General features: G+C 39.1%; 1 protein-coding gene across 1 annotated transcript in view; it reads left to right on the top strand.

The window, feature by feature from the left end:
- The first annotated feature begins 14536 nt into the window (after window positions 1-14536).
- Window positions 14537-23737, top strand: part of LOC150084081 (THO complex subunit 4-A-like) — a 94985-nt gene continuing 85784 nt past the window's right edge. The window contains exon 1 of the mRNA XM_090375024.1: window positions 14537-14761. Coding sequence (XP_090231150.1) covers window positions 14582-14761 — 180 coding nt within the window. The 5' untranslated portion in view covers window positions 14537-14581. The remainder of the gene's footprint in view (window positions 14762-23737) is intronic.

Genomic DNA, 23737 nt, shown 5'->3' with positions numbered 1-23737 from the left:
GACTTGCGCCACATGCTTTTTAATGACCGTAAATTTTTAATTTTGCTGTTACCTATTTATAACTATAAAATATTGCTTTGGTAAATTTGATAATATAAATTAAAATCAGTGTGCTGAAAGCATCTTGATTAATTTCTTCTCTTATATCTGCATTTAACTTTGTAATGAAAAATTAACCTCGGAGTTTGATGGTAGCCTGTACACAAGTTCTCAAATGACTGTAATGCGAGTTGTAACGACTATGACCGACTAACGATATTTATTTACAAGTGTTTTCGTTTCGGATCGTTGACAACTGGTTCGGGTGTCTGTAGGGTAGTGGGGGGGGGGGAAACACTTTTCGATTGTGTCTAAAATTCGTGAAAAACGACTTATCCCGGACGTGAAATTCTGCATCTTAATTAGCAGCTGAACTTTTAAATACTGTTCCAAATGGTTTAAAATAGTTAAAACTATTTTAAATTTTGAATTTTGTAGTTAAATTTGTAGTAAATAGTTAAAACTATTTTAAACTAAACAATTTTTAAACCGAAATCCCAATTCACTTTGGTAAATGTCCGAAATTTCCATCATCTGACTGAAGCACCGTAGTGTAGGAGTAGGAGCTCCGAATGTGACCAATATATCACGCAGGCAACTTTTTTGGGATTGAAGATATATCTCTCACCCCCAGTGTTCCTCGTGGGTAGCACAGTTGGTGGGATCGCCGCCTCCCTAAACCTGGTGGAAAAGACCCGAGTTCGACTCCTGTCGATAATGGGACGAATCTTTATGGGACGTTTTCATGACCTGGCTGAGTTAGTCAGTCTCAAGCGGGAGTAGCATGGTTTTTTCTCCCGGTAACTCGGATTTTTCGTTTCAGCAAACAGAAAATCGACCTCAGAACACACACAATTTACAGACAGTATACACGGAACAAATTGGTCTTAGTCGCTGATCTCCTAAAAAAAAATCCTAAAACCTAAAAATTTCCCCCATAAGTGAATGATCGGAAAATTATTACTGCTTTCTTTTACGCACTGTTCAGATTTTTTCACAAGGGCATAGGGATAATATATTCTTATCCCCGAAAGATTGATAAGGGCATAGGGGGATATATCTTGTGTTCCCGGAAGGTTGTCTGTATTACCCATTCGCTCAGTGGTGATCCCAGGATTTTCTATTGGGTAAAGGCTATAGCTCTTTAGCCCCTATCTTGGACTGCGCTGTATTCACTGTATTCCTAATATGGCGAATATATTACACAGACAACCTTAGTTGGGCGGGAGGTTATCTCCTATCTTCTCCAAGGTTGTCTGGATAACTCCTATGCCCTTGTTTAAACTAGTAAGTAACGGTCCTATCAGACTGATTATGAAGAACAGCAGTATTTGTCGGTTTCTTTGTACGTAATACAGTAACCATTTTATTTTTCCTAACTTCACGCAATTTATTTTTTGCGTTTTTTTTTCTATTTGCTATTATTCTTTATTTATATATATTTTTTAAAATACAGTATAGCTAACTGCCTATGGGCTTTGAGTTTTGAGTTGTGGTTTTGTTTAAAAGATGGAACATAAATTATTCTAAAGATATATTACAATATATCCTACATCCTGAAAATAGCTTAGAATATATATTCCAAGGATTTATTTATTCATTTGTTTATTTTGAATATTGTTAATTCCAAAATAGTTTATCAATATGTCTGATAATTTCACCATTGAATTTATTTATTTTGAAATTCAGCATAATACATAGTTCCTTAAAAAGGCCAAAATATAAAATTCCATGCAAATCCATCACTAAGAGTCGAATTGTTACATGCGGACGGACGGACACAGCGAAGACAATTGGTGAAGTATGCATATATGCTAACACGATTAAAAAGTGGCTTCGAACGTCGATAATCATATCAGTCTTCAATACTTGCTGCAACCAAGATGGTGCAAAAATTGAAATGAAATAAAATAACATTTATTCACATACTGAAGAAAAAAAAATAATAAATGCTATGCAAATCTAAAGTCTATGCAAAACAATAAAACAGGCATAATGAAACCAATAAAAATGCTTTTTTATCAACGAAAAGAAATGTGAATACAGAATCTGGGCATATAGAAGCTTGATGCCATATTAATATTAATGCAGTGTGTGTTAAAAAAAAAATAATAATAATAACTTGGGGACTGCGCTCGCTTCTTTTGATAAAATAAAATACTTACGGAAGCTTTCGACACTATGTGTCTCTCTTCTTAAGCAATAAATACATAAATACGTTACATATGGAAATCAAAAATGGTACCGCGTGGTCATGCTAGATAAAAAAAGTGCGTGGACAAGGTTTATCTAGCATGACCATGGTTGAACAGAAGCTTGTTTTACCACAGTAAAACAAGCTTCTGTTACGTATTTTAGTATTTGTTACGCATTACCACGTAATCCGCATCCCTCTTCTCCCATTGGCTGAATAAATATCACTAGGAGAAAAATTATTTTAAAGTATCGAAAAATAAATAAAGAAAGAAAAATCTGATAAAATTTCTTCCAGTCGATACGGGATTTGAACCGCGCCTTTTGCATTGGGTAGAGAAAGATGACGGTCGTAACTACTGTTCTAACAGCAATACTGTCGTATTCGTGCAGCATTGAAAATTTAGAGAGGAATTTGATGAATATTTGGAAGAGGTTCAAAAATGGAGGGTAATCATTTTATGTGGGAACCCATGAAAATACAAATAACTTTGATTAAAAGAGTGCCATGAAATTTAGAAGTAACAATCTTTACTCTCGGACGTAACTTAATTATTGCAATTTTTGAAAATGATCATCGTGATTACAACATAACCGAGCCCAATGAAGCATGATTGAAAACACTGCCTGCAGCGTTTTGGGAGTGATGTTGGAAATAATTGGATACATTGCTTTCACTTCTTCAGAGCACGTAGATTATTGTTGTAGGCACTATCTTTGATGTCCACAAAAATAAGTAATGGCATAAATTGTTGCCATATTCCTTTTGTAATCATGTAATCTCTGAACAAGAAAGATAACAGTCTAGTCACCTTATCTTTCGTAAAGGTGACTACAGGAGTCCCAGACAGTTTTTAAATTCTCTATAGTGGGATAAACTGCTGATGTTACCAACATTGAATTCCAAATGGGAAGCCTTCAGGGACTTAATTTTGGAGGCTACTGGACTTTTCATTCCAACTAAGAAATACTGTTTCAAGGCTTAGGCCTAAATGGATGTCAGATGACTAATGAGGCTCGTGGCAGAGAAGAAAAATGTATGGATGTGTGTAAAATATCAAGTGACACAGAAGCAGATATAAACTAGTCTGTAATAGTCACAAAAGAGGTTAGGCAGGCGAAGGCAGATTACGAGAAATCTTTGGCAAAGGATGCAAAGAAAAACAGCAAAGAGTTCGTTACTTATGTAAACTCTAGAAGGAAAGGGATGAATCAGATTGAACCACTTAACATACACTGTGTTGCCACTTCATTAGGTACACTCCTGCTGGCACACAAATGGTTAGGCCCACAACGTTGCAAGTCACATGACCACAGTTGTGGATATAATTGCAGCAAAACAACCTTTCTAATATCAGTTAAGCGTACAAACCATAGCAAGAATGGGGAAAAGGAGTGATCTAACGGACTTCGAACGTGGCATGGTAGTAGGTGCAAGACGTGCTGGACAAAGCATCTCTCAAACAGCAGTTCTCCTGAACTTTTCACGCATCACAGTTTCAAGGGTGTATCGAGAATAGTGAAACGAAGAGAAAACATCCTCTCAACGGTACTTCTGTTGAAGAAAATCGCTTATTGATGTGAGCGGTCAGAGGAGGATGGCTAGAATTGTGCAAGAAAACAGACAGGCTACAATGTCGCACATCACGTCAGAATGCAACCTTAGTGCGCAGAAAAATATCGCAACGGACCACTAGTCGCACTTTGTCGCGAATGGGCTACAACAGCCGACGGCCACGTTGCGTACCTTTATTATCAATGGAGAAAACGAGAGCACGTCCCCTGTGGGCACAGCAACACAAGCACCGGACTATCGAGGATAGGAAACAGTTGCTTGGTCTGACGAGTCGAAGTTCCTCGTGCATCATGTTGATGGAAGGCTCAGAATTTGGCGAAAATAACATGAATCCATGGACCCGTTTTGTCTGACGACTATTGTGCAAGGTGGTAGGGGCAGTGTTATGGTATGGGGAATGTTTTCTTGGCACACGTTGGGTCCATTGATACCCATAGATTCACGTCTAAATGCCACATCGTACCCGAACATCGTTGCTGACCAAGTGCATCCGTTCATGTTGACAGTTTATCCTCAGTCAGATAGTTACTTCCAGCAGGATAATGCACGAGTGTTCAAACCCCGAATCACTATGGAATGGCTCCAGGAACATGACAATAACCTTTCTTTGCTGCAGTGGCCCGCTCAGTCCGCGGATCTCAGTCCCATTGAACATCTTTGGGATTAGCTTGAAAGGGCTGTTGGCTGCAGGCCTACACCTCCGTCGAATATCAAGGAACTGCGTGATACACTCATGTCTGCATGGTACTCAATTCCTGCACAAAGTTTTCAGCATCTTTTTCAATCCATGCCTAGACAAATTCAGGCTGTAGTAGTAGTAGCACGTGATGCAAGAAAGCAAGTGTATGAGCTTATGCAGCATCAGCCAAAAAAAAAAAAAAATCACACCATTCCCTCCAGTCCAGTTCCTCCTTAAATTTATTTAACCTATCAACTTCCACAACGACAGATGTAAGTTTGTTCCAGCAATTAACCACCCGCTGGGTAAAGGCAAATTTCCGAACATCTATTCTACATCTGTCTTTTCTTAATTTGAATTTATGCCCCCTTACATTCATAATCTGAACGAGTGGAAGAATCCCATCAGAATTCACCGTGCTCAATCCATTCAAGGCCTTATAGACCTCAATCAGATCACCGCGCAGGTGCCTAGTCTCCAGCCACTGCAATTTGCAGAACTTAAGCCTCTCTTGGTAAGAGGATCCCTTCATTCTCCTCACCAATCTTGTTGCCCTTCTCTGCACATGCTCAAACAAATCTACATCCTTCCTAAAATGAGGCCTCCAGACCTGTACGCAGGACTCAAGGTGTGGCCTGACCATTGCCTTATACAGAGGGACAATCACCTCCTTTTCCCTGCTAGCAAAATTCCTATATATCATTGACAAAACCCCATGACCTTCCCTGGCAGCCTTTCTGCATTGCTCAGAAAACTTCATATCTGACAGCACAATTACTCCCAAGTCTTTTTCATTTTCTACCACCTTAAGTGTAGTACCACACAGTTGGTACGGTTCTCTGGGGTTACTTTTACCCATATGTAGTACTTTGCATTTGTCAAGGTTAAACTTTAGTTGCCACTTTTTAGCCCATCTGCCCAAATTATATAGATCCTGTTGCAGTAGCACACTGCCATTACTGCCATTAACAACCCTGCCAACCTTTGTATCATCTGCAAACACCGACACTTAACCTGATATACCTTCATCAATATTATTGATAAATATACAAAATAACAGAGGACCCAACACCGAACCCTGTACGACTCCACTAATAACATTAGTCCACGAAGAGCAGCACCCATTAATTACCACCCTCTGTCTTCTTCCACTCAACCATCCTTTTATCCATTGAAGCAACTTACCCTTAATACCATTCTGCTCCAATTTGTACGATAGTCTTCCATGCGCAACAGTGTCAAAAGCTTTCCTGAAATCCAAATATATGATATCAAAATTATTTTCTGCATCCAGTTCCTTTGTAACCACATCATAATATCCTATCAAATTTGTCAGACAAGACTTTCCCTTAACAAACCCGTGCTGTGTCTGAATTATTGCTTCAGCTTGTCTAGATGATCCTGCAATGCATGATTAACCAGTGACTCCATTATTTTACCCGGAAAAGAAGTTAAACTAACTGGTCTGTAATTACTCGTGTCACCCTTCGATCCCCCTTTGTGAATTGGCGATACATTTGCACATCTCCAGTCTGTGGGGACCTCCCATGAATCCAAGGATGCTCTCATAATTATGGCTAAGGTTTGCTTAGTTGCTTTGCAGCCTCCTTTAATATAACTGGATAGATCCCATCCACCCCAGATGCCTTTCTTATGTTTAACTTCAACAATTTCTCCTCCACTTTGCTCTCAGTTATTACAAAATCATTATGCACCCTGCTACAATTTGATAACCTTCTGCCATTTTCAAATCTTAATAACTCCTCATGTGTGAAAGTAGATGCAAAATACTCATTCAGTTTGTTTGCTATCTGAGCAAGATCGTCAACAGTCGAACCATCGATATCAAGTGGACCAATCAGATTCATCGCCTTCCTTTTAGAGTTTATGTAAGTAAAGAAATCCTTTCTGTTTTTCTTAGCATCTTTTGCCAAAGATTTCTCGTAATCTGCCTTCACCTGCCTAACCTCCTTTGTGACCTGATTACAGACTAGCTTATATCTGCCATAGGCTTCTGAGTTGCTTGATAATTTATATGCATCCCATGCATTTTTCTTCTCCGATATAAGTCTCATTAGTTCATTAGATAACCATTTAGGCCTAAACCTTGAACAATATTTCTTAATAGGTATGAAACTTTTAGTAGCTTCCACGATTGATTCCTTGAATGCTTCCCACTTAGAATTTACTGTTGGTAACATCGTCAGTTGATCCCACTGTACAGAATTTAAAAACTGTCGGAGACCACTGTACTCACCTTTACGGAAGCAATAAACCTTTTCCTTTACCCCTGATGGTAATTAAATCTTTAAGTAAATCCCACATCAGTACACTGTGATCACTGCCACATAGTGGTCCCTTTATCTGCAAATTCTTAATACACGAATGATCACTGCTGATAACCAGATCAAGAGTATTACTTTCTCTGGTTGTCTCTCGAACATGCTGCCGCAGAAAACAATCATCCAATAAATCCACAAAAGTCTGACTAGTGTGTGAGTGACCAACCCACAAGTTCCAGTCAATATCTGGGAAGTTAAAATCCCCCATTATAAAGCATTCTGATTTACTAGCCCACTCTCTTTCTCTGTACAAGTGTTCATTGTACTCATTAGGCCTATAACACACTCGTACTCTTATTTTTGCTTTCGCAGTGCTTATGTCACACAAAACTGACTCAACAGTGCACTGTTCATCTATATCAACTGGATGCACTTCTTTTCATTTTATGTTTTTCTTAATTAACAGCATAACACCTCCTCCCTTTCTATCCTGTCTATCCTTTCTGTACACATTGTACTCCCCAAATTCCAGTTCTACATTCCTTATATCTGTGTGACACCACGTCTCTGCTATCCCAACAATATCTGCCTTTGATATCTTGACCAACACTTCAAATTCATCAAATTTATTTACTATACTTCTACCATTGGTATACATGCAAGCATACATGCTCCTACTCCTAAATTATGCAGTAAGTGCTAGTAAATCTTGCTGATTACAGAGAAGAGTGCAATCAGCCGGTAATATTCGGGGAGGTCTTGCTGTTTCTTGGGGTTCTTTAGTATAAGCAGACCCCCCAGCAGTCTTCCAATCAGTGGGAAACCAGCCGGAGTGCAGGCAGTGCTTGAACATATTTAGGAATATATCAGGAGTGTGTTCTATGGACTTCTTAACAATCTCTGGTTCAAGGAGGTTCAGGCCTGGAGATTTCCGGTTTCTGATTTTCTGGGCAACAGTAAGGAGTTGCACATTTCTGAAGGGATGCTCAGCATGATCAGGACTGTAGTTGTCATTCTCCCTAAAGAGCTGTATTTGCTCTGGGGTAGTGGGTTGGACTGCTTGTTTGAAGATGGTATCCAGGATATTGTCTATGCATTCTTGCCATATGATGGTCATTTGACTGTGAGGTGTTCGTACAGAGGATGACCTCTCCCCTTGGGAGCCTGTTTGTGGTGATCCAGTAGACCACATCTCATGGGTCTTGATTGCCTGTAGTGATGACAAAGTGCTCCCAGCTGAGCTTCTTACGCTGCCTGATCAGTGCGGTGTATTGATTCCTGGCTTCTCTGTAGCGTAAAGAATTTCGACTTCGGTCTCCGGTCAGGAGCGCCGGGCTCGTTGGAAGGCGCGTCGCCTTTTTAGATTGATATCTCTTTTAGGGTTTGGGCCTCACTAGACCATTACGGGGTCACCCCAAGGGTTGATCTCTTGTGGTGGATGGCAAATTTGGCTGCACAGGTGATTACATCTGTGATGGCATGTTGGTGCTGATTCGGGTCTCCACTTTCGAGACACCTTTTCCTGAGGGTCACAGCTTGATCAGAGAGCACCTCTCGAAAGAGGTCCCAGTCAGCCTTATAGGTGTGAAATCTATGCTGGCGTTTTCTTGGTTTGAGAGGATGGGAAATAGACTGGAGGATTTGGAAGCTTATTGCCCTGTGGTCTAAGGTGGACCACCCGTCGTTGACTGTCCAGTTGAATATATGGCCTGAGAATGATCTTGTTGCAACTGTAACGTCCCGCGTCGCATCCCACAGAGTGCTAGAAAATGTGGGGAGATTGTTAGGTTTGTTGATGACCACAAACGTACTGTTGGGGAGAAACTCTTCCAGCTGCTGTCCATCGTGTGTTCCACGGTGATCCAGGGTTTCACTGTGCCAGCTGGGTGAGTGGCAGTTGATTTCTGCAGATACAAGTATTTTGGCATTAGGCAGTTTTGTTATCAGGTTCTGAAGGTAGTTGATGGCTGGGAGAATGTCCACCCTAGACCAGCAGTACATGAATACGACATAGAGTTCACGAGATGGGTCCGATTATGTGGGCGCATATAGCCCATGGAAGACAAAGGCGTGAGATCTTTGTGACGATAAGTTCTGGGTTGCGGACAAGGATCACAGCCCAGGGTGTGTCTTCTTGGCTCTGGACAATTTTATAGGTCAGGGGTAATCCCTGACTGCCTTGACACAGGTGTGTGGCTCCTGAATGAGGAGGATGTCAATATTTTCCTGGTCGGTTTTGATGCGAAGTTGGCTTGCTGCAGCTTTGACTCTTTGTGCATTGTTCTGTAAGAGCTTTTGGTTGCTATATTGTTTCGGGTTGTGTCCCATAAATGATTCTGCTTTGTTGCATACTCTTTGCCTTCAGGTAGACAGGGTACTTTTTGTCTCTGATAGAGTGAGAGTGGGGGAGATTTTATGCCTTGCAGTTACAGCAGGTCTCGTCGTTTGTTTTGTTAGTCATGTCCTTTTTGCACGCAGTGTAGAACGGGACTTCGTTTGGTACCTAGGGAAGATTAGTGCAGCTGGGTCCTCTTCTGGGTAGGCCTGTTGTAGATTCCTCTGATACAGTTCTTCTCTGATTGTGATCGAGTCGATATCCTGCGCTGTGCCAAAGATCACTATTGATGGGCCCCGTTGTTTAAGTGGTTCTGCTGTTAGTCCCAGTGCTGGTATTTTAGTGTTATCGAGAATTCAAGTAGCATCTTCCTCAGTCTCAGTCTCGCTGATGACACCAACGTTCCTGGTTTTTCAGATAGATTTGATTATTGTAGTTATCAGATCGTTGATCAGGTTAGTTTTGACAGATTCCTTAATCTGCTCACTGGCCTGGGGAGCATCAGGTGTAGCGGGCTTCAAGAGGACCAGGTGTCTTGGCAGGTGCGTTCTCCTAGTAGTCGCTGTTGCGGATTTTGGTATTGTTTGATTTTGGTTGTTTTCCTCAGTGCGTCTGCAAAGGTAAAGTAGGAGCACATGGTTGTATTTGATTTGCTCTGCCTTCAAGGTAGGCCTCGAGCTTAGCATTGACTTTTTCATATTCGATGTTGGTCTGTTGTAGAACAGTTTCTAGTTTTGTGCCGTTGTGACCCAGTTATTCTGTCCTTCATTAGGTCTTCTAGTTCACTTCTGAGTATCAGAATTTTATCGGGTACCGTGCCCTCTGGTAGTGTTGGGCCCAAGGGTGGCTCTGGCTTTTTGGAATCTTCAGTGATGTCAGTGACGGTAGCATCCAGTGGGTTTCTGTGGTCCGTTTGACCGTGTTTCCCGCTCACTTTTGGAGACTGTTTTTATTTTTCTTCTTCCAGGTGATCGGTACTGGCCTAGTCTCCTTATCCTGCGTTTTCCCAATGGTAGGGTCATCACATGATTTCTGTCTGTTATCTTCCATTTCTATATGTGGTTCGGATTATCGGGAGTTTCCGGATAATCGAGGTTTGGTTGGTGTTCCCATTTAAAGGTAGAGAGATGACACTATTTGGTGGTTGCTAGAAATTCGCGGGATAATTACGTGGAGAGCAGTCCGGTCTGCAAAGGTTGGGCTAATCCCACATGGGAAGTGGGGAAACACCCAAGTGTAAAATTGACAGTTGATAAGTGGGGTTACTTTCCACTTTGTTTTGGTTTTTAGGGGCACTGAGCACAGTGGAAATATCAGATTTCTTCTGGGAGCAATAGTTGCTGAACGCAACTTCTTCCATGGAATGTCTATGGAGGAGAAAATGGGGGGGAGAACACTAAGCCCATGGTATTCCATTATGGGAAATACAAAAAGTGAAGTTTGTGGTTTTCTTCCAAAACAACTAGAATGCAGAGGGCGCGACAAATATTTTCAAAAATAAGTATTTAGAGTAACTACTAGTAAAAAACAATACGGTTGTGAACAAAGGATATGGACAAAACACATGGCAAATATCTAGGCAAATAAACATCCAAAGTCTAAAATAAACATAAAAGTGTGGTCCCCAGTTAAAGAACTTCTAAGGAGAACACCCCCAGTCAAGTTTTCCATTTAACAAGAGTGGCGGTGTGAAATATACTTCATTGCCTCTATAACGTTATCCCTACGACGACCACGTGGGTTTCCATAGCGATATACATTTAAAGATATGATATATAACGATATATTTACTCGCTTGTAATATGAAAATTATTATAAAAATTATGAAAATTTATCTGGGGATAAAGAAAGCAATGCTGCATCAACTGGTGTGGTCAAAGTTGTCCAAGGTCTGGGTAATCCGAAGTATTATCTGATGATATTTAGGTAGGTGGAAAACGTCAGAGTGCCCGGCTCGTGGATGACTGCTCCCAGGGTATCCAGTCGCCATCACTTCCTCAGGTGAATGACACACACGTACCAGGCCGTCCACATAGTGCAACAGGAAACGTGATTCATCGGACCAGGCGACCTTCTTCCAATCACTCAAGGTTCAGTTTCGATGCACGCGTGCCCATTGTAGGCGCTGTCGCCGGTCTACCGTTGTTAGCATGGGCACTCGGTGCGGCCTGCGGCTACGCAGCCACATTTTCAGGAAGGTTTGATGTACTGTGTGTTGTGACACACTACTCACGTCACCAGCATTCCAATTACCGGCGAGTTGCGCCACAGTCTCCCTTCTGTTGCCACGTACCATTCGGGAGAGCCTTCGCTCATTTCGAGCATTGATGAGCCGTGGTCGTCCAACACCTCGCTGGCGGTTCGTGGTTTTTTCCTCCTCAGACCACTTTCGGTAGGTACTAACCACGGCAAACCGTGAACATCCTACCAGCCATGCCATTTCGGATATGCTCTGACCCAGTTGTCTGAACATTACAAGTTGGCCTTTGTCAAACTCGCTTAAGTCCGCTGCCTTTCCCATCTGAAGAACAAGAGTAATACTGATTGATGGAGCTCAGTATCAGGTGTTTTTTATATCGTGTCCCGACCCGCGCACGCACCGTAGTTTACCTGCAGTTGCTTCGATTTGCATAACGACTCGCTGGTCATAATGTTTTGGCTCATCGGTGTACATTTGTGGTTTTTTTTTTACTTTGGTGTGTTATATAGGGCCATATCTAAATGTTCAAATCTTTCAATGTACACTGTGAGAATCAGACCTCTGTTGAATGGCCAGTAATAAGTGTCGTGCTGTGTTTGTGCAGTGTCTTGTTCTGTTATTTCTGGCTATTTTTCTAACAAGTAGCAGCAACTACCAGGATGATTGTTCCCAGTGCCCGTTCATATCACAAGGAGGTGGGACACAATTGTACTAGGTATGGGTTCCAGTAAACAATCAAATCCGATCAGTGATACCAACAATAGATCCTCCCTCTTCAAACTTAAGAGGACAGCAAAATGCTGCTCCCTGAGTGGCCACTAAAAATAGGAAGAAGAAGGGAAGAGGTTGCAATAAAGGATAATACAGTGTAGTGACATCCACTGTATGTTCTGAAAAAAGATAGTTTAATCAGGGTGTCAAAATATTTAGGTATGCTAATAGCACATAGCTTAGTTGTTTTGGCACTTAGTACCTCGCCTTACCGTATCCCCCCTCCCCCCAGGATACCGACTTCAATGTTCCTTTTAAGTTCCTTCAACAATTGTTGATTGTAACTACACACATTTTCTTGTAAAGATTTCCAGAACAAAATCTAGAGGTGACTAGTACTGGGCACATAGAGACCATATTCATTTTAAAATAATGCACTTACCAATATTCTTCTAAGGATTCATAGTCGAACTAACCATAGAATATACCACATCGTTCAGCGCTTATTGTTTTTTTGAAAAATATTGACCCTCTCCAGTATTAATTGGGTGTAAGGGTTCTTCAAAAGTGATGTATGTGTTTGGACTGCGCGCGTAGCACAGTGATATCGTCACTGTCCTTCCCACACCGTGTTGAAATGGCCCGGATTCGAATCGCGTCAATAACGCGAGGAACTTTAATCGGATTTTTTCACTCCGTGGCTGAGATAGTTAGTTTCAGGCATATATATAGCAAGGTTTTCCCCTCAGAAACTGGGGTTTCTTCGTCCAGCAAAACAGACAAATCGACCGTAGAATACAGGCAATTAACAGACATAAGACACACTGCACGGCAGATGAATTTAATTATTCAAGTAGCCTAAAAATAATAGTTTGGTTTTTTTTTGTATGTGTTTGGGAAACCACAAGACCCTCCTGACAAACACTCTGTCCACTACATCTGTGTGGACAGAGATGTATGTGTGTGTGTGTGTGTGTTGGGGAGGGATTTACAGATTCAAATTTTATGCTAGTTCGAATCCCGTCAATAACATGACGGATTTTTATGGGTATTTTTGACAACGTGGCTGAGTTAGTCGGTGTCAGGCGAGGGTTGCGTAATTTTGTCTCTCCGGAAATGAGGGTTTTTCGTCGAGAAAAATAGCAAATCGACCACAGAGCACCCTCAGTTTACAGACATTATATACAGTGCAATATGGCCTAAGTTGCTGATGTGTCTAAAACCCTACAACAACCAACCAACCAACTAGCCTTCTCAGTAAATTGCAATAATTAAGATATAAATGAATAGTTTTGTTAGTTTTCATTAAGGTAAAAAATTACTAAATTACTATACTGTATTAGGGTTTCCCGTAAATGATTACATTAACCCGTATTCGTGTCTGTAAATTGCGCGTGTTCTCTGTTCGATTTGCCTCTTTTTCTGGACGAAAAAACCTCAGTTTCTGAGGGGGAAAACCTTGCTATCTACGCCTGAGACCGAGCCACGGAGTGAAAAAAGCCCACTAAAGTTCCTCGCGTCATCGACGGGATTTGAACCCTGGCCTTTTCCACCCGGTGTGGGGAGGACCGTTCATTAAGGTAAAGTGTAATTATTTGATATTTTTATTAATATTTCAACTCAAATACCTTTCACTTTAGTTGGTTTAATTTCTATAGAGGCAGGATCGCCATCCTCCGCACACTGGGTGGAAAAGATCGAGTTCGAGTCCCGTTGATGACGGGAAGAATTTTTATGAGCCTTTTTCACAACGTGGCTGAGTTAGTCGGTCTCAGGCGAGGGTAGTATGGTTCTTTCTCCCGTCCAGCAAACAAAATCGACCTCAGAGCACACACAATTTACAGACAATATACACGAAGCAATATCGCTTTATTCGCTGATGCTCCTAAAATCCAACAAAACCATCAACAACCATGCAGTCCTTGGCTAAGACCGACGTACTCAGCCGTGGATTTAAAATAAATAAATAAATAATCCTCTCCTCAAGACGATGAATGAAACCCTGGACTTTTTACTAATTAGGTCACCCCAGTACACTGATAATGGAAATAATGATATAAACGAATGAGTTTATTTCATTTTAATCAGGGGAAAATATCATTATTTCATATTAATAATTTTAATTTAATATTAATAATTTAATGTATAATAATATTGCAGCTCTAAATACCCTTTATTTTAGTTAGTTTAAAATCATTTTAATTTATTGTTCTTTGAAGTTTTAAATTTTTCGAGGACGCTGTGATATTGTCTTCCCATCATCAGTTGCGTTGATGACGTATGACCGGTATTTTTAGTTTAGTGGTGTTTTGTGTTTTGGTAAAATGTTTTCGTGTGGTGTGTTGTGTTAAATTTTGTGATGTACATTCCTTATTAAATATGAAAGTTATTTATCCTTATTTGGATTCTCATTTGTTTGTTTTAGTATTCGCTTATAGTTTTAGTATCAGAGCCATTTCAATGATTTAGTGACTATCCTTTTGTAAGCCTAAATTTTCAGAAGCTAAAAACTGATAAAATATATTTTATCGTAAACAAATTGGCCTGTTCTAATACTGTGTTCCAAATGGCAGAGTCACTGGACCTTTCATTAGACGATATAATTAGGAAAGATCGAAGAACTTTCCGATCAAATAGAGGTCAAGGTCGATTGCGGGGTCGAGGACGAGGGACTCGTACCTTCAGAGGATCTTTCAGGGGTAGAAATGCTGGCCGAGGAGGAGTTAGGTTTCAGTCATTAAATAGGGTAAGTTATACAATTCATATAGGTACCTAACGAATTACGTGCCCCATTTTTTAATATTTATGAAGCATGATTGTAAGATGATTAATGCATTTGCACTTTATAATAGAGAAAACACTTTGCCCATATAGTAGAAATGCTATATATAATGCAACTGCACTATATATAGTATTTCTGCCGCGGCGTCGTAGAGAATTGCAACTTGTAGCGACATGTTTGTTGACTCATGTAGACATGGCAACACATGAATCAACCATTTATCTTTAGTTTATCTGAATTAGTTGAATACAAGTGTTTTATATGTTTTGTCACATTTTTTAAATGGATGATATTCAGTGAAGAACGAATTTTCATCTTTTTTTTTTTTTTTTGGATTAAGGAAAAGTGTAACACAAACAACCCATTAACAGCAGCATTTATTACATTCAGTTAACTTTTGTCACGAATATAAATATCTATATTTGGCACGATTTCATAAGTTTCTGAGATGAGTCTACATTAGGAATATTTTAATTCCTAATGTAGACTTCAAATAGCTGGTTATGTATTAAGGATTTCATATTTCTTTGAGATTGCAGTTATAAGGTCAATACCTCTTTCCAGAAGGTAGAGATAGCATACACTTACACAGGAGAGATGCACAAATATTTTATTATGGTTTTGGAAACTGCTAGGTTTGGGAAAGGGGAATACACAGACAAATAATTTAATGGTGGCTATATCAGTATTAGAATGGCTTCTTGCACTTCTTCAAAATATGTAGAATAGATGTGCGGAAATTTGCCTTTAGCCAGCGGTTGGTTAATTGCTGGAACAAACTTCCATCTGTCGTTGTGGAAGTTGATAGGTTGAATAAATTTAAGGAGGAACTGGACAGGCATTTGGAGGGAATGGTGTGATTTTTTTTTTTTTTTTTTTTTTTTTTGGCTGATGCTGCATAAGCTCATACATTTGCTTTCTTGCATCACATGCCACTACTACTACTACTATATCCTGTTAGGACATGCAGTTATTTAGAAATAAATAAATATATCTTTATTGCCAAGGATATACATATAAACAGCAGAGTATATATATATATATATAAAGTCAAAGTTCTTTCCATGGCTGGAAGGGTGGCCAGAGGATTTATGTAGCTGAAGAAAGTAGTGGGGGGGACCACAACCTGATATGGTTTCTCACAACACTGATGTGAGGTGTGATCAAAAAGTTTGAAGACTGACTTATCTTGTAATTGCAATGTCGTCGTCATCATCAGCCATTTTCAATCCACTGCAGAATGAAGGCCTCTCCAGCAACTTTCCAGTTCCCTCTCTTTTGTGCAATGGCCATCCATTTTCTACAGTAGAACTTCGATTGTCCGTCACCCTATTTACTGTCAGTCTCTGTTAGCCGTCACTTAACCCTACTGTGCCGTAATGCATAGCGATATTGGTGCCATGTGTCGCTCAGTCTTTGTATACAACTCACTCTATACAGTTGTACTTTAACCTCTTCTTTCATATTTTAGTAATTTTTATTTAGTAAACCCATTTAAATGGCAAAGAAACGTAAACAAGTAGTGTTGGGATTATCACAAAAAATTGTCTAAAAAAAATAATGCTGAAAAAAAGTCGCGAGTAGTTATGGTTAAATCCAAGTATATGTAAAGGTCGATGGACTCTTCAATGGCAAGCACAAATTCATAATAAACTTTTTCAAATTAAACCTGTACCAAAATTATGGGCTTCCAGCCTCATTGCAAACAGACAAGAAGAAGTAATTCTAGCCAGAGCCAGAATCGGCCATACGCATTTAACTCATTTATTCCTCCTGTAAGGGAATGACCCTCCTCAGTGTAACCATTGTCATACACCACTCACAGTCAAACACATACTTCTGGAATGTACTCTGTATAATAATGCTCGACTAGTGTTATTCAGTTCTCTGGCAAGCTTAAAGGAACCTTCGTCACTTAGCCATATCATAGGCGAAAAATCAAATCTCACAGAATTCTTCTCCTTCCTAAAACGAATAGGACTATAGCCATTTCTAACTGCTTCTACATGAACCAACACAGGCAGTATGAACCACTTTTCTAAGTGCAATATGGCCTAAATAGCCATTGCACTTAAAATCCCATCAACAACAACAAGTTAGGGTTAAATTTGAAAGTGTCTGCAATTCTGCCCAGACACGATAGGAGAGAGTATGTGATGAGAGCCTTGTCAATCAATTTGGCCCTGGAGAGATTGTGTAAGGCTCACAGGGTAGAATTTTTTTCAGCGTGGTCTGTGCTTGCTAACAGGAGAGACTGCTTCTACAGGGATGGGATACACTTAAAGGGTGCAAGAAAATTTGCTGATGCTATTGAGGCAGTGTTAGGTGGGTCTGAAAACTGCTAGTTTGGGGGGGATTCACAGACTAAAAGATTAGCGGTAGCTGCAGGCAGAAGCGAAAGTGATTCTTGCACTGCTTCTATTGTAATGAGCAGCAGCCTAGAGAGCAAGTTGCTGGGGATTTCAAGAGCTGCTAGGAGTCATTATGGAACAAGTAAATACATGGACTGTGTTAGGGTAACTAAGAGTAAGAACAAATGTATGTATACTTGCATGTACACCAATGCTAGAAGTATGTTAAATAAAATTGATAAATTTGAAGTGCTGATCAAGACATCAAAGGCAGATATTGTTGGGATATCAGAGACATAATGTCACACAGATATAAGCAGTGCAGAATTGGAATTTGGGGAGGGGAGCACAGTGTGTACAGAAAGAAAAGACAGGGTAGGAAGGGAGGAGGGGTTATGCCTCTAGTTAAGAAACAAAATCTAAGGAAGTGCATCCAGTTGACAAGGGTGGACAGTGCAATGTTGAGTCTGTTTGGTGTGACATAAACACTGAGAAAGGGAAAATGGGAGGAGGAGAATGTTATAGGGCTAATGGCACTGAGGAGTACAGTGAACAGTTGTGCAGAGAAATAGAATGGGCCAGTAAATAAGAATGTCTTGTAATGGGGGATTTTAACTTTCCAGATATTGACTGGAACTTGTGGGTTGCTCACTTGCACGCTAGCAAGACGTTTGTGGTTTTATTGGAGGATTGTTTTCTACAGAAACATGTTCTAGGGGCAACCAGAGGGAGTAATACCCTTGATCTGATTATCAGCAGTGATGATACATGCATTAGGAATTTGCAGATAAAGGAACCACCAGGTGACAGTGATCACAGTGTACTGATGTGGGATTTACTTAAAGATGTAACTATGATCAGTGGTAAAGGGAAGGGTTTTTGTAAAGGTGGCTACAAAGGTCCCAGACAGTTTTTAAATTCTATAGAATGGAATCAACTGATGATGTTACCAACAGTGAATTCTAAATGGGAAGCCTTCAGGAACTTAATCTTGGAGGCTACTAGGCTTTGGCTTTTCGTATGAACTAAGAAATACTGTTCAAGGTTCAGGCCCAAATGTATGTCAGATGAATTAATGAGGCTTGTGGTAGAGAAGAAAAATGCATGGGATGCATATAAATTATCAGGCTACACAGAAGCTTGTTGTTTGTTTGTTATTTGGTTTTTAGGAGCATTAGCAACTAAGGCCATATTACTAATCCGAGATACCAATTCAATTCGTAGATCGCAGTACTCCTGACAGTTGTACATAATATGTTCCCATGATTCTCTTTTGCCACAATGGCAACTAGATCTTTCATTAATTCCTAAATCATGCAACTTTGCATTAATTGAACCATGACCAGTTAATAAGAACATAGCTTGTAAGTTTGGGGCAAACCATTTGAATTTTATCGAGGCTGCATTTCTTAAATCTGGGGAAAAAAATTTGTGTAATCTGCCCTTTATCAGAAACACCCCAACGCTCTTGCCAGACTTTTACCAAAGCATCCCAGATTCTTGTCCTTTCCTTCCTGGGGTCTGCCAAAATGTCCACCTGTATATTCAGAAAAGAACAGGGAATGCCACGGCAGATAAAGTAAGCCAATGCACAATACAATAAATGCAGATCAATGGGCAATTTTCCAGCCATAATCTGTAGAGCTGGGGTCGACAGTTCTGCATGCCATGGATGTGGTACTGTTACAGATCAACTTGTACTTGTTTAGGCTTAAATACTTCTCATCGCCTCTGTAACTGTCCCATGCAATCTTTTTCTGCTCTATTTGACCAGCCAGCTGTGCAATCATTCATTTCGGCTACAATTTGCAGAACTGAAGCTCTTTCTCAGTAAGAACACAATTTTGTTCTCCCTCACCAATCTGGTTGCCCTTCTTGGTACCTGTTTCAGCATCTCTGCATCCTTCCTAAAAAGAGGTCTCCAGGCCTGTATACAGTACTCAAGATGTGGTCAGACTATTGCCTTCTACAATTGGATAATCACCCCCTTATCCCTATGCAAAATTGCTATATATCATTGACAAAACCCAATAGCTGGCCTTGCAACATGTCTGCACTGTTCAAAGAACTTCATACCTGGCTGCACAATTGCTTCCTGTTTGTTTTCATTGTGCAGTCACATGAAGTTCTCTGAGTAGTGTAGAAACACAGTTGTCCTACCTGTCCTCACTGTTGTAATATATTTGGCATGTTAGAATTTGTCTTTCTCCATCTCTTTTTTTTTTTTTTTTTTTTTTTGCAAAAAAATAATAAAACTAAATTAAAATCTTTGACTTCAAAAAAATTCGGTGAATTACTTATCTTTGTGAATGAACATGGCCATTTAAACATCTTAGAATAATTTGCCATAATTATTAACTGAACAGCTAGCCACAAAAAAAAAAGCAAACTTAAAATTCTTTAGTTTTTTTTTCATTTCAAATGTAATGCATATATATTTTCATGGTCCAGGGGTAATCTCAGTTTATAAAGCAGTAAAGATTAATAAAAGGGCTTACAGTTTATTAAAACTAATAATGTTAAACATTTATTTTCAAAAAAATATAAATTACAGGTTTTCAGCTTCTCACACCCACCATTAACAATAGTCAGGAAATATATGCTAGAAATACATACAGGCAATGCTAACTGGATATAGTGGGAAGGGCAACCTTAAGAAATACTATAAGAATCCAAGGGTGGCATTGTAACATGGTGAACAAAGCTGCAATAAAATAAGAGATATCTTCAAACTGAGGGAAGCAGTTCAGTTTGTAGATATTCAGGTGAAAGCAAGAGGTGCTGGAACAGCTGAATTTCAGATAATTGCATGGAAAACCACATTATTTTTTCCAGGAACATCAGCATCGTGAAAATTTGAGATATACATGTATAGAAGAATATTATGCATTCTGTGGATTGCTAAAGTTACAAATGGATAAATTTGAAAGTGTCTACAATTCTTCCCAGACATGAAAGAGCGTATGAGATTGGTCAGCAGAGAAAGGAAATTGCTGTCTCTAATCAAGAAACGAAAAACCTCTTTTTTTGATCACATTAAGAGACAATAAGAAGAATATGCCACAAATCATTCTGATCGGAAGAATTAATGGTGAGAGGAAGTAGAATTTCATGGCTGGATAATTTAAAGGAATGGGCAGGCAAAAATGTGGAACAATTATTTCATGTTGCTTATGATAGATGCTGACTACCATCCCCTAATAATGATGAGAAATACATCAAGAAAGAGAAGAATGATGATATTCAGCTCAGGACCCTGGGTTTGCCAAGCCCAAACCCAGGATCCTGAGCTGAATATCATCATTCTTCTCTTTCTTGGTGATTCCTTTCTACCCCTCTCTCTCTCTCATTCAGCGTAAATCAGTGAATTTTTTTTTTGGCTGGTGCAGCATAAGCTTCAGGCTTCCTTGCACCATATGGCTAATAATAATAATAATATTCCAAAACACTACCCTTCCCTGCCAGTAACTTAGTGAGGCCCACCTTCTTTGTCAATCACAATTACAAAAGCTCAATGAGAGACAGGTGTAGAGATGGTACATGCTGGATGTTAAAACCTGTTGATGCAACAGACTTCTGTGGTAAGCTGTTTTACAAATAAGAGTTTTAAAAAAATATCCAGTTCTACCAGTGTTGTGCTGAACTCATTGTTACTCTCCACGTATTAATACATCAGTTTTGTTTTTAATATACACCTTTTTTCCTTTCTTTAAGCCATATTTATAATGTGGCTACACTGTGCTACTCATAATTTTTCAATATAATTTTTTCTTTCATTCTACACTGGCACATTTTAGGCATAATGGGCTTTGAAAGTAATTTATTGTACTAAATTTTTTTGTCAAGTTTTTATTCAAACAAGGCTAAAACACTAATAACAAGGGAAATCAGCCAGAAACTTGTAATATATTTGTTAAAATGGTGTTCATTGTAATGGGCTTTAACTGTAACATATATATGTTGAAGTTTGAGAAGACAGGTAACACTTGTTTGTATTGAATGTGTACATTGTCAGCCGCTGTTACATTTCATTGATGAAGTCTTCCTTTTACATATGTTGATATCACCTTGAGGCCATTCTTGTGACACATTAATGATTCCCCCTCCCCCATATTTGTCATAGATACTCCTGCTAGCCATGCTCCATTATTTATACCTGTTTAAAGTCATTGAGGTCTGTTTTGTGTTGCCTTGCTTGCTTGTAATACTAAATTTAGTGCATCTCATTTTATATACATGACCAGAGGACTGCTGGGAAGTGGCTTGCATGTGGCACCAGCCAGTTATGCAAGTGTAGTAGTGCCCTCCTGTTTTGCATATATATTGTAAGGACTTGATACAAATGCATTTATTATTCTGTCTTGATGTTCTGATCAGTGTTAATTATTGAAATTATAAAACATTATGTTAAAGTAGGTCATGTCAATATGAATTAAAGTTGAATCAAGTGGAAGCTTTAATATATATACTGTATTTAAACACAAAATTAAGCAATGGAGAACAGATTTCTAGGTGGCTAAATTAGTCTTTTTCCAAAAAAAAAAAAAAATATTTTTTTTTTTACTTTAATCCTTTTGTTGCAAATTGCTTAGCATATTAAATAACTTCTGCCCTTGGGAATTTTATTTTGGTGCATTTTCTACTCTGTCCATATTCACTGGTTCAGTTCTCATAGTACTCTAATTATTATTATTATTTTTTTTTTTATGTAAACCCTAAACACGAGAGGTATTAGAACCTATAGTACTTACTACCGTGCTTGGGTTGGAGGTTGAGAAGACGAAAGAAGATATTGTTGACATTGGACTTGAACTTCTGTAGACTGTAATTTTCAGGAAATACGTATGAAAGAAGGTTGTTCCAGAAAACGGCAGTTGAATGAATAAACGAGGAAGATGAAAAGTTGATTCTGTGAGTTTGAAGTTGGACAGTAAACGGACGTTGGCTAGTGGTGGCACATGTTCGGACTGTTTTGAAAGAGAGAGCGGGAATTATAGAAACCAATTCAGAAGAAGAACAGTTCCCATGGAAGTATCTGTAGAAGAGGCATGCAGCAGAAACAGTACGTCTATGAGAAAGTGAGTGGAGAGAATCTGTTAGAGATGAATCATTAATTAACCTAACTGTCCTCTTCTGAATGGAATCAAGAAGCCTGAGAGAGGTTTGGGGGGCACCATCCCAGATGTGGGAACAATATTCCATGGCAGGGCGGATTTGCGATTTATACAGAGTGAGCAGCTTGGAAGAAAAGTAACACTGAGAGCGAAAGAGAAAACCAAGTTTTGTAGATGCAGAGGAAGCAATATTAGTAATGTGCTTGTGCCAAGAGAGATTAGAAGTCACGGTGTAATCCCCAAAAGAGATATATCCTTTTGCCTAGAAATCAGAGTGTCACTAAACATAAGCATAGGGGCAGAAGAATCCTTTTTGCGAAATATAAGACAAGACTGAGTTTTAGAAGGGTTGAAATCAACTGAGTTGTCTTTGCCCCACTGGAGAATTACCTGAAGATCGGCATTTAAGGAATTGGTAGCAGATTTTCGAGAAGTTATTTGCATATTTTGTGGGCTAAAAAAACCTGTAATAGCTCTGGGGGGAACCCTGCTTCTTCTGATTAATCCTGAGACAGGTGCACAGGATCAGTGAAACCCTAGACAATATTTGAACAACTTATGCTCTTTATCTATTCCTTCCACACAATTGAAAATCTGTTTTAATTATTTCACATTTAGAAAAAATTCAGGGATTAAGTTAAACCTAATTATATTTATATGTTGCGTAACATATGTCACATACAATTATTGATACCACTCTTGGCTTTACTGATGCATGCACTTCAACATTTCATGTAGCAGTGTTCCTGTTATAGGAACACTAATTTTTAATATTAAAAAATGGCACCAAAAAATTGAACAATTTTGAATTATTTTTTTCTGATTTTTGAAATGTACGCACATGGAATTGAAGTGATTCTGCACCCTTGGAGGAAGAGTAATCCTTTTTGTTACTGCTGATGGTTTAAGATTGGTTAATCAGACACTTTTTTTTTATGTTGAAAATAAATTAACAAATAAATTAATTTGGATCAGGTGTCAAACTGCCAGCCCATGCTACCAGTAGTAGTATACCATTTTAGTACTATCACACAGTATGACCCAAATTCTATAATCCTGGCAGAAAAGGCAATGTGGTAATGAGTATACTAGGAATGCCAAACTGGCAGGCTCTGTCTTTTTACAAGTTAACATTGTTATGCCATATGAAGATAGTGGTCAGTTGTGATTTCTAAAGGAATAGACAAATATAAATTTAAATAAAATTCATGAATTATATGAACATCCATATAATTTTTCTGGTCATGAGATCATGTATTTTTATGCAAGATGGAAAGTTATAAAAATGAGTTTTTAGTAATGCCATGGCAGTGTATTTGTTGTGCATATTTGATAATTTATTTATCCCTATTTTGTGTTACAATTGTTGGGAGATAACAGCAAGAAGGGAGAGAGAACACATAAGCCAGAGGCTTTTTAGGGGGTGTTCCCTTTGAAAAAGATAACAATAAAACCAAACCTGAAATTACACAGGT

The sequence above is a fragment of the Mastigoproctus giganteus genome, chromosome 6 (assembly GCF_048544385.1).
Source record: "Mastigoproctus giganteus isolate SK-2022 chromosome 6, ASM4854438v1, whole genome shotgun sequence".
Classification (NCBI taxonomy): Eukaryota; Metazoa; Arthropoda; class Arachnida; order Uropygi; family Thelyphonidae; genus Mastigoproctus; species Mastigoproctus giganteus.
The sequence above is the reverse complement of the archived record's forward strand: the minus strand, read 5'-3'. Positions and strand labels throughout refer to the sequence as shown.